The sequence below is a fragment of the Aegilops tauschii genome, chromosome 7, assembly GCF_002575655.3.
Source record: "Aegilops tauschii subsp. strangulata cultivar AL8/78 chromosome 7, Aet v6.0, whole genome shotgun sequence".
Lineage (NCBI taxonomy): Eukaryota > Viridiplantae > Streptophyta > Magnoliopsida > Poales > Poaceae > Aegilops > Aegilops tauschii.
The window spans coordinates 275,214,180-275,230,537 of NC_053041.3; the positions used below are offsets into that span (position 1 = coordinate 275,214,180).

Consider the following 16,358-nt stretch of genomic DNA (forward strand, 5'->3'; position numbering starts at 1 on the left):
AAGCCAGGCAACTAGCATTCAAGAAGGAGATGCTGGAGGAGGAAGCCAGTGAAGCCCATGAGGCCGCCTGGGAAAGGGAGGTGGTGGAGCTTTGGGGGCGGGCACGTCGACATGCAGAGGATGTGTATGAAGACGGCGGGTACTTCTCCAGGAAGGCCAAAGGCACTAGGCGCCTCATCACTGCGTGGAGGTGGGACGATAAGTTCCAGCGTGCTACCGACGAGGAGCTTCGGTGGGCGCCCAACAAAATGGCAAGATCGTTCGCGAGCGTCCGTCAACAAGAGGCAGATCGACACGTCAAACTTTGCGAGGCGGAGTAATGCCTCCACGCTGGGAAGCCACCGCACACCAGGGAGCTGTTGGCAAGAGGCTACCAGAATACTGCCCCCCTAAGGAGGGATTATTAGTTTTAGTATTGTTCGTTTTCTTTTTTATGCATTATACGTAGTAGTTAGGTATCATCACATATTATTTTATATATTCTGTGATGAACTACTGAACAATTAATATATATTATGAGTATCATTTTTCTATCTATTTTCGTACTAATTTTTATCTAGCAGTTATCATCCACATGTACAGAATGGAAAGCATAGACACATTGAAAAAGAAAAACATAGAAGAACAGAAACAGAGTACACACATAGAAACAGAGCAATAAATAGAACAATATTATGATTGTTGTGAATATATAGCAAGGGCCGGGCTGGTGAATTCCGGGGCCCTGTGCGAAACTAAAAGTGAGGCCCTATCTCTGGAAAAAATGAACTAACAAGCAATTATAATGTATATGATATAATGTCTTATATAACAATTGGATACGTAAAAGATGATCATACCTATTCAACTTCTGCTTGTATAATATTTATTTGAACAACATCATTCTTTTAATTTTCTTTGAAGTGAAATCTTCAATGATATCCTCGTAATCAATCTTCTCCCTATGATGACTCAAATCTGTATTATTGAAACACAAGATACAAAAGACGAATAAAATAAAATTCAAGTGGTACGGCAGCAGTCAGCAGATATCAATTAGAGATTATGCGTCAATGTTTGGCAATTAGATGAACCGTCTAACTATCTCATGTCCTGTTCGGATGAACTCCTATATTGTGATCTTTAATCATGGAGGCAAGAACCGATCTCTAACAAAGTAAGTATCTCTGCCAAAAATTAATTAGGATTTAGGAATTAGGAGTAGGACTCTAAGAGCCGAAGTTAATCAGGACGACATGCTAGTGGCAGCCGGTAGGGGTAGTTAAACACTTAAATTAGGGCATGGACCATGCAAGTATTGATGAATTGTTTAACTCATGCATGTATCAAATCATGACGGGGAACCCTCCACGATCGATCGTACACATGCTCACACATGACTAGCGCGGCAAGAGGAGCATGTTTTGTGGATTTACCTATTTTGGAAATGTCGAGAGGAACATGTTCATCAGAGTTCAGACAAGTTAATCGGAAATCAGAAGGATCGTTGCCCCGCCTGTCGTCGCCGTGTCGCCTGTTGCCTCGTCTGGATGCGATGGGATCGATTTGATCTGATCTGGATTCGCTGCCTCGTTTCCCAATATCTTCTGTATGCGATCGATCTTGTTCTGTTTCTCATCGAGGCATCGCATTGCGCAGCGGCCTCACACGGAGTTGCCAGAAAGCGCCAGGCGCCAGTGGCCAGTGACATGAGCGGCCCAACACCTAGGAGAAAATATACGTAGGCCTACATAAAACTTTTGGGGCGTCTAAACTTTATGGGCCTTGTGCGGGCTGCACACTGTGCACAACTACGAGCACGGCCCTATATATAGCGATCAATGTCAAAAGGACTCAACAAAATAAAATGTGTCCATGACCACCAGCCTTGCCTACGTACGGTAGCTCTTGGCTATGCCTGAACTCGTGCAGGCATTCGTCCAAGCGGTTGACATGCTCGCGGTACATCTGGAGCGCGACCTCAAGCTCCAAGTTGGCTATTTCGTCGGAGATCACCAGCTCGAGGATGCGACGACCATGTTCCTCTACTGCGCCTAGGTGGACACCTGGGCCAAGGAGGTGCTCGAGCCTAGCGACCAACGCGTTGGCATCAAGCGGGCCACAGACAAGGCGAATGGTGCGACCCATGCGAACGGTGCGACCGGCGTCCGGTGCAAGTACGGCGCAGCCGGCCTCTGGTGCAAGTACAACGCAAACGACCCCTGCCCACTCCTGGCGAGGAATGGGGCTACTGACGGGTCGTGTACCCGGCCGCAATGCCCCGTCGATAGCAGGCAAGCACTGATGGATCCACTCTTGTTGTGCGGCGTGCCGTGCCTCTCGCTTTGTGGCGCTCCAATGGTCTCACTGTGCGGCGAGCCATAGCCTATCAGCGCGGACGTGCCTAGCTTGCTCTATGGCGCACCACCGATCATGTTGTGCAGCGAGCTGCAGCCTCTCGGTGCTGACATGCCTATCTTGATCCTCAGCGTTGAAGCGTCGTGCACCAAGGGTCTGCCCAACCCTTGCGATGACACGCAGCACGACGTCATCTATCGCATTGTCGGGGACGCCCTCGGCCACGACGGGTCATGGCGCCTACTCGTTTTCCTCGTCAAGGAGGTTGATGGCAAAGGTTGCGCTTCGATGGGTGGCATGCTTGGAAAAGGTAGAGGGACTATAGGTTGCGCTTGTGCCTCGGTGTGTCGCGCGCCGCTTAGGTTTATGCGCCATATCGTTGGGCGACGGCGAGAAACCGATGAGGAAGTGGTGTGAAACGGTGGTGTGTTCATAAAACGCCATCAAGTAATGGAAACTTAGCATAGAAGGAAGCGCGGGCTAGCACGACACATTTGTCTGGATTTATCTTTTGATTTCAGAACCCCTCTTCTCTTTTTATATTGTGGGTTTTTACCTCAAGTGGAAACTTTCCAAAAGTATTATTGGACTTGTATACTCTCTCTATAAAACAATTCTTTATCAGTGGATTTAATTGCATAACTGCTTTTCCTGAGCTTTATTCTTTTAAAATGACTTTTCATGAAATTGGAGCCTCTTTTGCACAGCAACCATTTGATAAATGCATTTAAAATTTTCACCAAAATTTGGGGATGTCATGTGATGTTTCCACATCACTTTTATGCAAAGATACCTTTTGGAAATTGGAGATTTTGAGCTCGACATCAACTTTTCAAATCTGGTCCAGTAGGTATTTTTGCACTACAACCTATTTAAATATTCCTTTAAAAATTCTTCCAAGTGTTTGGAGATGTCAGTAGATGCACATGATTCAACTTTATGCAAAAACCCATTGGTGTTCTTTGAAATATTTGAGTGAATCAACCTCATCTTCTCTCTGCCCCAGTTTGGTGATTTGTACTGCAACCCTAATTTATTTTGCTCTAGTGCCCATGACCTTTTTCCTGCTTATTGTCCTCCCTGTAAAACCCTTAAGTCCAGGAGAGTGGACCCATTGGAGGATTTTAAGTGCATGCAATAGGGCCTTTTTCTTTCTGTCCAAAACTGAAAGTTTGCAAAACTTGCACTAGCAAGTTTCTGGTTTTGCCCTAATGATCTTGCCATCATCACCTTCATCTAAAGAGACCCTGATCTGGAGTTTTTGGCCACTCCAAGAGTTGTCTAGATGCACTTAGCATTCTGTCGAACACTTGGTGTGCATGGGCAGATTTGGCATGGTTTTTAGTTTGCACTGTGTACTTAATCCACTGACCCAGCAACCTTGTCCACTAAGACCCTAGCTACTACTAACCTAGGCCTGCTAATTGCCAGCCTCACCCAAGCCCTATGGCACGCTTTGGCATTTGGCCGAACAGTTGGCGTGCACGCTCTAGGCGCGCCCAGAGCGCACGTTTTGCACGCGCGCGCACCGAGCCGCCGCGTCGCACTGCCGCCCTCGCAGCGTCCCGCCCCTGGCCCTTGCTCGCCTGCAGAGCCACGCCCTGCCCTCGCCCACTCGCCAGAACCCTCCAAGCCACCCCTGGCGCCCTACAGCGCCGCCGTCAGGGCTCCCTTGGCGGCACGTCGGCGTCGGCAGTGGGCTCCTGCCATGGACGGCGCCGCCCAAGCCACCCGCGCGCGCCAGCTGCCCCCTGGAACCACCCGAGCTCATCCACAAGCTCGTCGGCATGCGCTCGTCGCCGCCACGTCGCCCTGCAGCTACAGAGCGACGGTCGCCGGCGTTCTTATCCACGGCCGCCGCGGGACCGACCTCGAGCGCCTATATAAGGGGACCCCGAGCTCAACCTAGCACTCAGGCAACCTCGTTCTATCCCCCTAGTGCCCCCAACACCCAGCAATCGACGTCGGGAAGCTTTCTCCCCCGTCTCCGGCCAGTTCGGCCGCCGCCACGCTCCGGTTCAATCCGTCGCAGTCATAGCCTTCCTCGGCCATCTAGTACCACCATACCACTCCCCTCGACCTCACGGAGCCGCCCAGCCTCTCAAACTCGACCAAGGACCACCATAGCCTGAAGCCCCATTTGCTCCCGAACCACCGTCCGCCGCGGAGCTCGCCGCCGGTGACTTCCTCCGTCCCCACCTGCCTAGCGCCCACTGGGAGGACCGCCCTAGACTGGCGGATCCATCCCTGCCCTCGGGGCCCTGTGGGGAGCTGCCGTTCGTAGACGGCGATCGCCGGAGTCCCGCCTCCGCTCGGGCAGAGAGAGAGGAGGGAGAGGGGGACTAGTCAAACCTGACCAGTGGGCCCCCTGGACCCACTGTCAGTGACCCAGCCCCCGCCGACGTGTGTTTTAAGTGGAGGCGTATTTCGCAAGATACGTCTTCGCTAAACAGAAAGCGTAAGCCCCTCCGAAACGTTTTCTTTTTTCTGTTTTGTTTTAAAACAGAACTTTGACTAAACTTTGACTGGCTTTTTAAAATAAAACTCCAAATGAGTTGATTCTTTTTCCTACCTCTCTCAAATTTCATCTAGTTTATTTTAAGATTTATTTCAAAAATATTTGGGACAACTTTTTGTACTGTTTTTGAAATATATGTTATTTGGATTTTTTTCAAAATAGGAAATGGAGAGAGAAGAAAACTTTCAAAAAGTTTTGGAATGCACACTTCCTCTCCACAACCTGAAGGCAAGCATTCTGAACCCTGGCATAATATTTTTGTGTGATGTTTTGATACGGTTACAACACCACCTTGACTTGGAGCATACGTTATTTTTTTATGTGATGATAAAGTCATACGCACGAGTGCATAATGGAGATGCTTTGCTGTTAGAAATGGATATGCTGGTGATGGTAACCATCCTCATAAGTTTCTCATGCATACCGGAAGGAAGCCGGGAAAGTCGCGGTCTTGGGTAGACACGAGCTTGTCCCTAGTTCCTCGTCGAGACGAGTATGTCCGGTATGGCATGGTGAGGCTTGACGAGTGGTGAGTTTATCTGTTAATGGAAATATTTTCTTTTTGTCACGCTAATCATATGGAGAATACTTGGACCTCCTGAGTCGGCCATAGATCGAGTCTTGTTCCAGTAAACCCCCCCCCCATACTTGTTTTGTACTACCATTTGTCCCTGCCACAGGTTGGGTACGGTTCAGTAAGTTGTCAACCCCTTACCAAAGCACACACCGTACAGAGAGGCCATGGTGGAAGATACCGGCTGCATCCGGTAGGCATGCCACCTGGTCCGGGGGCATGGGTGTTTCCGGTTGGGACCGAGAGGGGGGCACCCCTTAGAGCGCGCGATATAAATTTGATCCCATGCTACGTCGAGGTTGTAGCCTCCCCACTTAGAGTTTTGCTTGACAGGTGTCGTGGGTGATTCCAGACACCGGTAAGTTAAGCTGGTGTGTGCAGGTCAGGCGTGTTTTCAATTAAAAGACCGTAGGCGGAATTAGTCCCGATGGACTAAATAAATCCGTTACTCGTGGGTAAAGAGTACACCCTCTGCAGAGGTTAAATCTATTCGGATAGCCATGTCCATGGGTAAGGACTACAGTCTGAGATGGGTTATAGTGACGGTCTTCAGATGGAGAAACGGCTAAACTAGATCATTGATTATGACCTGTGATATATGGGGATTATGATTATTATAGTGACGGTCTTCGGATGGAGAAACGGCTAAACTAGATCATTGATTATGACCTGTGATATATGGGGATTATGATTATTATAGTGACGGTCTTCGGATGGAGAAACGGCTAAACTAGATCATTGATTATGACCTGTGACATATGAGGATTATGATCATTATTATTGTAGACTAACCATTTACATTATTTGAATTATTGAGTACCCCTGGGACGGTTCTACCTCCTGGATACTCACTGCGATTATCCTCTTATAAGCCCTTTATGTGGTGTCGCTCAGACGCCCGACTGTGGCATGCTTGTTATTTCTTTTATCTATGAGCCCTTTATGTGGTGTCGCTCAGACGCCCGACTGTGGCATGCTTGTTTTTTCTTTTATCTATGAGCCCTTTATGTGGTGTCGCTCAGACGCCCGACTGTGGCATGCTTGTTATTTCTTTTATCTATGAGCCCTTTATGTGGTGTCGCTCAGACGCCCGACTGTGGCATGCTTATTATTACTATTATTTATAAGCCCTTTATGTGGTGTCGCTCAGACGCCCGACTGTGGCATGCTTGTTATTACTATTATTTATAAGCCCTTTATGTGGTGTCGCATAGACGCCCGACTGTGGCATGCTTGTTACTTCTTTTATTTACAAGCCCTTTATGTGGTGTCGCATAGACGCCCGACTGTGGCATGCTGGTTACTTCTTTTATTTATAAGCCCTTTATGTGGTGTCGCACAGACGCCCGACTGTGGCATGCTTGTTACTTCTTTTATTTATAAGCCCTTTATGTGGTGTCGCTCAGACGCCCGACTGAGGCATAATTTATCTTATTATCCTTTCGAGGCGTCGCTTCAGACACTCGATCGGTGCATTCAACATTTCTACTCCCGTAATTGCACATTCATATTTTACTCGCATGCGTGTATCTTGGACTTCATTTTTTTCGTGACAGACGTTATGATCGTAGAATCTTTCGGAGCATGATTACCCACCATTATATTATACCTGTGTTCATAATGTTTGCGAGTACATTCCAAAGTACTCACTAGCTTGTCCCTGGCTATTGTCTTGGCCAGATTTCTCGCATGGAGAGGGCATTGCGATGACAGCCCCGGAACCTACGCGCACATTGCTCGCCCACGGGTGTGATCCGTATACACATGTGCCCAATAGAGCAAACTATTCACACTAAAGAATATTGTTATGTACACGGGAGCGTAGATGTTGTGAAGACTGCGCAAATCACATGGCAAATAATTAAACTACGGAACATGTTAATGATGATTTCGACAATCATAGACAATTATTTACTAGCAAGCATTTACCCAGAACACACACAACTTATTAGCAGGAAATGTCTGTGTTATTATCGGTCTTCCCACACAATTAGGTGGTGCACCCTTGTCTGTTACCCGCTTTCACCTCATCGTATCGGCCTCTGCTCGTGTGCCACCACGCGCTCGATCTGCTCGTTGTTAGGCAGCCATGGCGCGCTCAGCTCGCGTCCCTCCCCACGCTCTGCTCTCGCGTCCCTCCCTGCATGGTCTGCCAGTGGTTGGGGCCGGTGAACAATCATGTTGGGGGCCCCATATGCATGCGGTTACGCCATGCATGTCGCCATGATGCAGTTACGTGCGGCATGATGGACCTACGCGCTGCCAAAACTGCCATCCGGACGTGCTGATATTCTAGGCCGTTCGGCCTCCCCATTTATTCCCGTGGCCATTATAACCTTAGTCTCTTCAACCTTCCGATCGTGCTCCACAACACAAACAAGAACACCCACGATGACACATACAGAGAGGATATCTAGCAGTGCTCCAATGGAGTTCGGCATTCATCAAGTGGAGACCCACGTGAGGGAGAAGGACCTCTCGGTGGTGTACACCAATGACCCAGCCGTGGTGGAGGACTCCGTCAACACCATGAAACAGTTGCTTGCTCAGGATGGCAAGTACAAAGTGGTCGGCATTGACCCCCAGTACACCGACGGTCATGTCGGGTATGATCAGAAGGTTGTCGTCGCCGAGTTGTGCGTGGGCCATCACGTCCTTGTCTACAACTACTCCCTAGCCACAAGGCCTTGCGAGCGTTTCGCCAGGTTTGTCAAGAGCCCCGGCTAGAAGTTTGCTACGGTGGACACCATCAACGATGTAAAAGCGCTCAAGGTTTCGGGCTTGGCCTGCCAGAAGCTTGTCAAAATCTGTGGCCACTTCAGAGTCTGGGGCAGCAAGAAGGAGAAGGACTCCCTTGTTAACCTCGCATCGGCCATCATCGGCTGCTACTACGAAAACATGAAGGAGCATGCCAACAAAAATCCCGCAGCCTGGCATGGGGCCTAGATGCGGAGACTGGATGAAGCTCACCTCAAGTTTGCAGCCAAGAACATGCACACATGCTACAAGATGCACAGGCGGATCATTTACATGAGGGAGTGCCTCCTTCCTATAATCGACAAGGGATCGAGCCACCAGTAGAGCAGCGATGGCAAGCGTCACAAGAAGAAGTTGATGATGATTAGATGATCGTTTATCATAGTTAATTGTGCATGTAATTGTTTACTTTAGTGTGTGCAAATGTCATGTGTGTACTAGTCACTTATATAATTGGATGTTTAATTTGGTTATGCAATCATGTCCTTATAAGTATATATGTTGTTGTTCTGTAGACAGAGCAAATCACATCGCACACGGAATAAACTAGGGAACCCATCGGTGACGATTTCATCAATCGCTGACAATTGTATACCAGCAAGTGTTTTCCCACAACACACACGGCTTATTGGCAGCAATCGTCTGTGTTATTATCGGTCTTCACACACATTTCTAATTACAGACTTGTTTGTCGCAGATCACACACATCTTGTTAAGTTGAATCATTTCTGTTATTTTCGTTCATCGCAAACAGTTCGTCGGAGTGAACTGTATGTCGTCTATTGCACACACCTTGATCTGGCTGATCGTTCCTATTGTGTTCCCTAATAGCAAACAGCTCATCCGAGTGAACTGTATGTCGTATACCGCACACACCTTGATCTGGCTGACCGTTTATGTTGTTCTGGCTCATCGCAAACAGTCTGTATGGATCAACTGTATGCCGTGTATCGCACACGCAACTCTAATCTGAATCATGCTTGATGTCTCCGCCATCGCACACAGTTCGTCTTATTGGTGACGTTTTTATTACGACACTGTTTGGGATGCATGCATCGCACACAGTTTGGTCAAAGGGTCTTTGATTCATGTGTCTGTTAGCAGCATCCTACAGTAGTGACATCATCAAATACCTACAAGTACCTACACTTAAATTATCATTTACTTGTTCTACTTTTTATTTGCTTTTATTAGTCTTGTTAAAAAATGCAAAAACATTTTATTTTGCTTGTTCGCATGCAATAATCATGTTATCACACAAAAACAGAAAATAAAGACATATGGATCCACTTAAAGTTTTTTACTTGGATCATCTTCTTTGGCCCAGGCGCCACCTCACGTAGCTTCGTGCTCCACGTCGTTTGGGGAATCATGCCGCCTTTATGTCCGTGACGTCAAAGTATCGTCCAACCAGCTTTATTTAACCTGTGGCACGCCCAACTTGACGCTCCAACGCGCCCTTGCCTTCCATCACTCAATCCCATTCCCCCTCCCCAAACTCAAGTTCGAGGAGTTCCATCAATGGCGGCCAAAGCTGGCTCCTCCAAGCGCCCACACGATCCTATCAAAGGAGACTGGGGAAGCTGCGTTGTTATGTGTGCCTTTAGTTGAATCGGCTCTCCACGCAAGGATATCTGTTGGATCCAGATCTATCCTCCACCCGCCCAAGCCTCGTGTCCATCGATAAACAGGCACATACTGACAGCCATACACACAGTCCACATGGGGGTGAGCGGGTATGCTTCATTCCTTTCCTCCTCCGCGGGTTAGGGTTTCCAATCCACCCCTTCCCGCGTGGCTTGCTTGAGTTCTACGGGATCCAACTCCACCATTTGACCCCCAGCTTGATTCTACATATCATCGGGTTTGTCGCCCTATGTGAGATGTACCTCAGGTGCGAGGCCCACTTCGAGCTGTGGAGACGATATCTCTGTGTTATGCCCTGCTCTCGAGACAAGAAGCTGCATGAGGTAGGAGCCGCCGAGTTGTGTAGGATAGCTGGCAACGGCTATTCAATGGGCACTCCTTGGGAAGACCACACATGGGTGTCATAATGGTTTTATATGGCTGATGTGCCATTGCATGAGCCAGCTCGACCCAGTCTTTTTCCCTTGTCCTCGGATCCTTCGAAGAAACTCGATAGCTGGAGGCCACGGAGCCATGCTCAATGGGATGACACCGACGTGGCTCATCTTGCGGTGAAGGTGAGGTGCCTAACAAGTACGGGCCTCACCACCATCGACCGAAGAATCCAACCTCTTCGGCAGCGGCAACATCCATTGTATATGTACAATGGAACCAATGACACGATCCGGTCGATCCGGCGTAGCTTCGCTAACGTTGCAGCCTTCGGCGCGATCATTGCTGAGTTATATAAGGGCGAAGCCGCAGATTTCACCAAGAGGAAGTTTATAGACGGCATGTCTTATTACAATCATGGCGACAGAGTAAGTCTCCTCCGACCCTTTCATTTACCGAAGAGTATGTTTCCTCCTTGCTAAGCATCTAATGTATCCGAACAGCCCTGGATGCTCTCGGTCGAGGAATTAAAAAGTCTTGATCCTGAGCCGGGAACATTCTGCCGCGACACCGATCCCCTCTTCCATGAGGACGAGGAGCTGTCCATAATACATGAGGAAGGGACATTCTTCCTGGAGGGCCTTGATGGCTCCAAAGTTGCCATCACCCTAGACCTGTTGGCGATACGGCCATCTACCTCGGTAAAGCCTTCCCATGTTTTATCCAATAAGAGAACTTCTGTCCCGAGCACCCTGACCCCTCTTCCAAAGGGCCGGCACACGAAGCACCCTCGTAGCAGTACGGCTCAAGGAGGCCCTTCAATTGCTACGTCAGGTGTTCCGCAACAGGGGGCGGCAACAAGAGTGGAGCACAATGCTCCTCCCCAAATAGGTATTTTCAGTGATATCGCATCTATCCAAGAGGTTTAAGTATTTTTCCCATTTGACCATGTGGTTCTTTACACATGCAGCCCACCATGGCGCCATTGGCCGAAGGGGCGGGCAATTCAGCCCCGAACCCAAAGGTGGAGCCGATCTATACTTCGGGTGATGTCCCCAAAGAGCCTCAACCAGCCAACTCAGGAGCCTGTTTGGCCACCACCTCTGAGGTTGAAAGCCTGATGAATCATCGACTTCGAAAGGCTAGCCTCCGGAGTTCCGCTTTCACAGACCAGGAGTTTAATGCTTTTAGCTTGGTGGATGCCTTCCTCGGCGCTACCCGCACCGTCTTTGAGATAGCAGTAGATGCTTTGGCCCATGGCATGCGGGTATTTTATCGACATCATGTACCTCCGAGGGCAAATCGTGTTTGCCCGTACTTATTTGCATACCAGAGCTTTCATTCGAGGAAAAGGAGAAAAACCATCATATAGGCAGTAGCCCCCCAAGACACCAACTGGATGGAACATCCAGTAGATGAATTAATCAGGACGCAATCAGAAATGTGTGCGTGGGTAGCCCTCAAGCCGTGGTATAATTAAGTGGGACCGTATAAAGGCTTAATAAAATTTGTTATGAATTTGCAGTCGTCTCGGGACAAAAGAAAAAAATTGTCTGAGGAATTAGCTCGGACCAAGGCGCAACTAGGCGCGTTAGAGGCCAAGGTGGCAAAGGTCAAGGCCTTTACCTCGGAGGCACACGGTAAGTGTACTTCATATGAAGAAGATTCTCTAAAGGATGCGACATCCATGTTAAAGGACTGTGTTTCCATATAGCAGCGGAAGTGATTGGCCGGTTGGAGGACCTGAAGCAGGCCTGGGAGGACCAACTATATTCAGAGTCGCAATGACAAGCCGATCATATCGTGTTTACGCGCTACAAGGGGAGGTCACTATGCTAAAGGTGAAGAACGTCCAACAAGCCCAAGAGCTCGAACTGTTGAGGGCTCGGCTGGCAGCTGCCGAAGCAAAAGACCAAAAGACCAGCAAAGTTGTGTCTAGTAAGTGCATTTAACCTTTTCTAAGAAAGGATTACCGAAGTCCATAGCATGCCTTGTTTGAATACCTAACATGTGGTCCGACTAGTGCTTCTGACAGGTCAGCCGATAGAAGACCTTGGTGGAGCCCCCAAAGACGTCCTTGTGCAGCTAACTGAAGAGCACGAAAAGGCTCGGAAGGCTATGAAGGCCGTGTGTAAAGCTCTATGGCCCGAGGAAAAAATGCCTCAGGGAATGTCTGAGCTCGCCGAACGTATCAAGGGGGCGCGGCGCCGGCTGCATGCCTCGAACATATTGGCTTGCCAGGAGGAGGCGTGGACCATGGTAAAGACACGATACACCAAGGCGAAGACGGAGCATGAATCTTGCTGAAGTGGGCCCACTGGTCCTAACGGGAAAGAGGTGCCGACCAGTCTGACATATGATGTTGTGATGCCCGCTGCACGCCTTTCGCAACATGATTGTTCCCTTAAATCCTTAATAGACGGGCTTGATAAGTTTTAGGATATGTGTAGTGACTCTATGTATTGATGTACTTTACGTCATTTAAACTGCAACTGTTATATAAACTTTGTTAGCCAGCCTTCCGCTTCTCCCTCCTTGGCCATGGGCCGAGGAGTGCTTCCTACTTCTGATCCGAACAAGCGGACCGGGTATTTCGAAAAGCGAGGCAATCTAGCTATGGGGCTCGAAAAACAAAGTGAACTAGAGCGTATGTTATATTACGTTTAGGCGTAAGAAACATCTTTCAAAAAACCAAGAAAAATAGTTCCTCCAACCGTTCCTTTTCTTAGATGATCATGTGTGATCGTGACGACCGCCTGATAGAGTGAAGTGTTTGTATGTATATATATATACATATATACACATATATATAGGATGGGTCTATTCTAATAACACCCTCTAGAGTCTTATTCTACACACAAAACCTGCTTATTCTGCTAACAGTTCGGTACCGCAAGAAAACTCGAACAGAACTGCGCAGGCAATAAAAAACAAACCTGGATACTACTACCACCTACCACCTACCACCACCGTCTCAACCCACCCCCGCACTACTCCCACTGGTCAAACGGGGCTCCCCCACCTCCTGACCCAGCCACCACGCAACGCCGCCCGCCCCGGCCACAAACCACCCCACGCCGCCGGCCACCACCCCGCCCCGCCCGCCGCCGGCCCCCCTGCCCAACACGCCGCCCGGTACCCGGTGCGCCACCCCCAGCTACCCCCTTCCCACCTCCAAATCACCGTCGACCACCCCCACCGCGCCGCCCCCTCCACCTGCCATCGAATCCCACAAAAATCTGGCCGTCCCTAGCGCCCCACTCCTCCCTCCTCTACCCCGGTGCACCCAGCCTTCCTCCGTGCGGGCAAGCACGGCCACGTCCCGGGTCCAATGCCGCCTGGGACCCGCGCCACCTTCCCCGATGGATCAGGTCTCCGCCACCGGTCCTCGATCTAGATCGACCACGGTCGCTGGTCCACTTCTTCTTCGGAGCGCACGTCGGATCCGCCCCTCACCGGCCACGGCCACGGCCCTGCCCCGCGACGGCCGGCGTACACAACCCAGGCCCCACCCCGGCGCTGCCCAGCCTCCATGGTTCACCCGAATCTGACGAGCAGTCGTTATTTTGTTTGGGCTGGCTGCAGAACCATCGCATCTCCCTCCCCTCGAGCCTTCTCCTTTGCTCCCGCCTGATAAACAGGCAACCACGCAAGGTGAGGCTGCTGTTGTAGTTCTCTCTTTTGATTTTTGGGATGAAAACCTCCACCGCACTACAGTTTCCTGTTCTTTTTTCTGGATTTTTGGTGTGCAGTGCAGCCGGATCCAGCTAGCAGTGTGCATCGCGCCGTCCTGTGTTTCATTAACGACCACCATGGCCATCGTGAAGCGCCAGGCGGGGCGGTCCACTACTGCTTTTTGGTTTCCGTTTTTATGTGTGTTTTGAGATGCATATTGCAGCTGGCCGGCGACCATCCCCTCATTCTCTCCTTCACTCTTTCTTCTTCTCTTCAAGCTACCTATTCCAGAGCATGCAGTTCGCCGGCCTAGTCGGCATGCAGTGCAGCTGGTCACTACTAGGAAAATGCTATAGGTAGACATTTAGCAGTAGCGTTGGTTAGATACCCCATGTTACTGCTATTTAGCAGTAGCGCCGGACAACACCAGCGCTGCAAGCGTACGTTAGCAGTAGCGCGGGATTTCCCAGCCAGCGCTGCTGTTGATGGGCCACGCTCTCGGCCCCCTTTTGCAGCTTTAGCTATAACGCTGGGCCTCCTCCCCCGCGCTACCGCTAAGCCCACCTCTGCTTCCTCCCGCGCCCCCCTCCCCTCTCACTCACTCACTCACACGCTCACACTCACAGATCGAATCCCTCAATCCCTCGATCTGGCCGCCGCCTCGCATTCTACATTGGTCGCCCTCCCCGCGCGGGCCCTCTTCCCCCGTTGGCCGCCCTTCCTCGTGCCGACCCTCCTCCCTGCCCCCCTGCACCGGCCATCCTCCCCCGCCGGTTGCCCCCCCCCCCCCCCCGACGCCGGCCCTCCTCCATTGAGAGGTACTCCTCCCTCCTTCCTCCTCCTCCCTCCCTCCCTAGTTATAGTTGTTAGAGAGTAGTTAATTATTTTGAATCCTATATAGTTGAAAAAAATGTAGGTTCTTAGAATAATGTAGGTTATGATCGAACCCTAGATAGGACAGATTAGGTATGAACCCTAGGTTTTTAAATTTAGCTAGGTTTTAAAGTTAGGACAGAAATTTAGCTAGGTTTTTAATTAGGTGTAGTTAATAGAATTTAGGTGTTTTAGGTGTAGTTAACAGAATTGTAGGTGTTTTAGTTGTTTTAGGTGTAGTTAACCGAATTTTAGGTGTTTTAGTTGTTTTAGGTGTAGTTAACAGAATTTTAAGTGTTTTTTAGTTAAAGCAATTGTTGTTATTTTTTTTAGTTAAAGCAATTTTTCCTGTTATATGCAAATTTGCAGTGGACATGTCATATTTTGAACATGTCACATTTTGGAGATGTCATATTTTTTCGAGTGGCCTATGTTTTGCCAGAAATGTCGATTCGTTTACGTTCTGACAAATTTCAGGCGCTTGATATGCCCTGCTTTTAACAAAGGTCATGCCAAATTTTGCTAAGTGTTTATTAATTTTGTTTTCATAATTAAGCATTTTGTTCTTGACGTCGACGATGCATATCCCGCATCCTCGTCGTCGAATCGGCGAAGGACTCCCGCTTGAGCCGAGGGGCCATGTCCGGGATTGGGCTCCGCCGGGCTGGTACTGGGTTGTGCTACCTTCTGGTGAGCGCAGCTTAGTAAGGAGTCAGCCCGTCGTCGACCCAGAGCTTCTTTGGTGGCGGTCACGTGGGCCTGCATTGGTGCACAGGCTTGAGTCCCCCGTGCAGGTGGTACAGCACCGTGTCACGAAGGAGGATGCGCACGTCCAGCGCTACATGGTTGCGTTGGCGGACGGCAGGTTCTCCAATACCTGGCAGATTCTTTGAGGATCTCATCGGAGCTATGATCCTGTGATGGTTCCTTCTCTTTGGGTGTCCACCGCGGCCCACTGAACCTAGAGGAGCTATTATTTGAGATGTATTGGTGATATTATATGATGATCTTTGTTACAAACTACTATATATGTATTCGATGATGGATTGTTAATTACCTATTAGTTATTTGCTTATTGAATGCAAAAGATGAGCGCGGTTTGTGCTACAAACTACTATATATGTATTCAATGATGGATTATATGATGATCTTTGCTACAAACTAGGTTTGATGATGATCTTTACTACAAACTATAAATTTTAGGTGTTTTAGTTGTTATATGATGATCTTTGCTACAAACTACTATATATGTATTCGATGATGGATTATTAATTACCTATTAGGAAATGTTTGACGACGAAAGGGAATTCGCTATGTGCGAGTACTGCGAAGATGAGCGGGGTCTGTGTGACAGGCCTCACCTGGTAGAAGGTCGGCGCTTCAGCATCAAGCTACAAGAGACCTTTGATGTTGAAACGGTACGCAACGATGACAAGTGTTTTTTGTTATTTTTTGCACGACTTCTCTACTTCAACGTGTAATTTCCGTCTTTTACAATTCGACTAGCTTATCCCATGCCATGCAAGATGTTATGTCTTGGAGAAGATGGGTTTTGAAGATCATGAAAGCATGGAGACAAAGATAATTCAACTAAGGACCCATCAT

The 16,358-nt window shown here is 49.0% G+C and overlaps 2 protein-coding genes across 2 annotated transcripts; both read left to right on the top strand.

Annotated features, from left to right (window-relative positions):
• Positions 1-7,820: 7,820 nt before the first annotated feature.
• Positions 7,821-8,375, top strand: LOC141027091 (uncharacterized). Its single transcript, XM_073504013.1, has 2 exons — positions 7,821-8,134; positions 8,252-8,375. The coding sequence occupies exons 1-2, from the start codon at positions 7,821-7,823 to the stop codon at positions 8,373-8,375; spliced, it is 438 nt and encodes a 145-aa protein (XP_073360114.1).
• A 2,339-nt stretch (positions 8,376-10,714) lies between these two features.
• On the top strand, positions 10,715-15,914 carry LOC123495061 (uncharacterized). The gene is made up of 6 exons (XM_073504015.1): positions 10,715-10,906; positions 11,731-11,845; positions 12,241-12,464; positions 13,089-13,859; positions 13,963-14,698; positions 15,310-15,914. Exons 1-5 carry the CDS (start codon positions 10,715-10,717, stop codon positions 14,191-14,193), a joined length of 1,533 nt encoding a protein of 510 aa, XP_073360116.1. The 3' UTR covers positions 14,194-14,698; positions 15,310-15,914.
• The last annotated feature ends 444 nt before the right edge of the window (positions 15,915-16,358 follow it).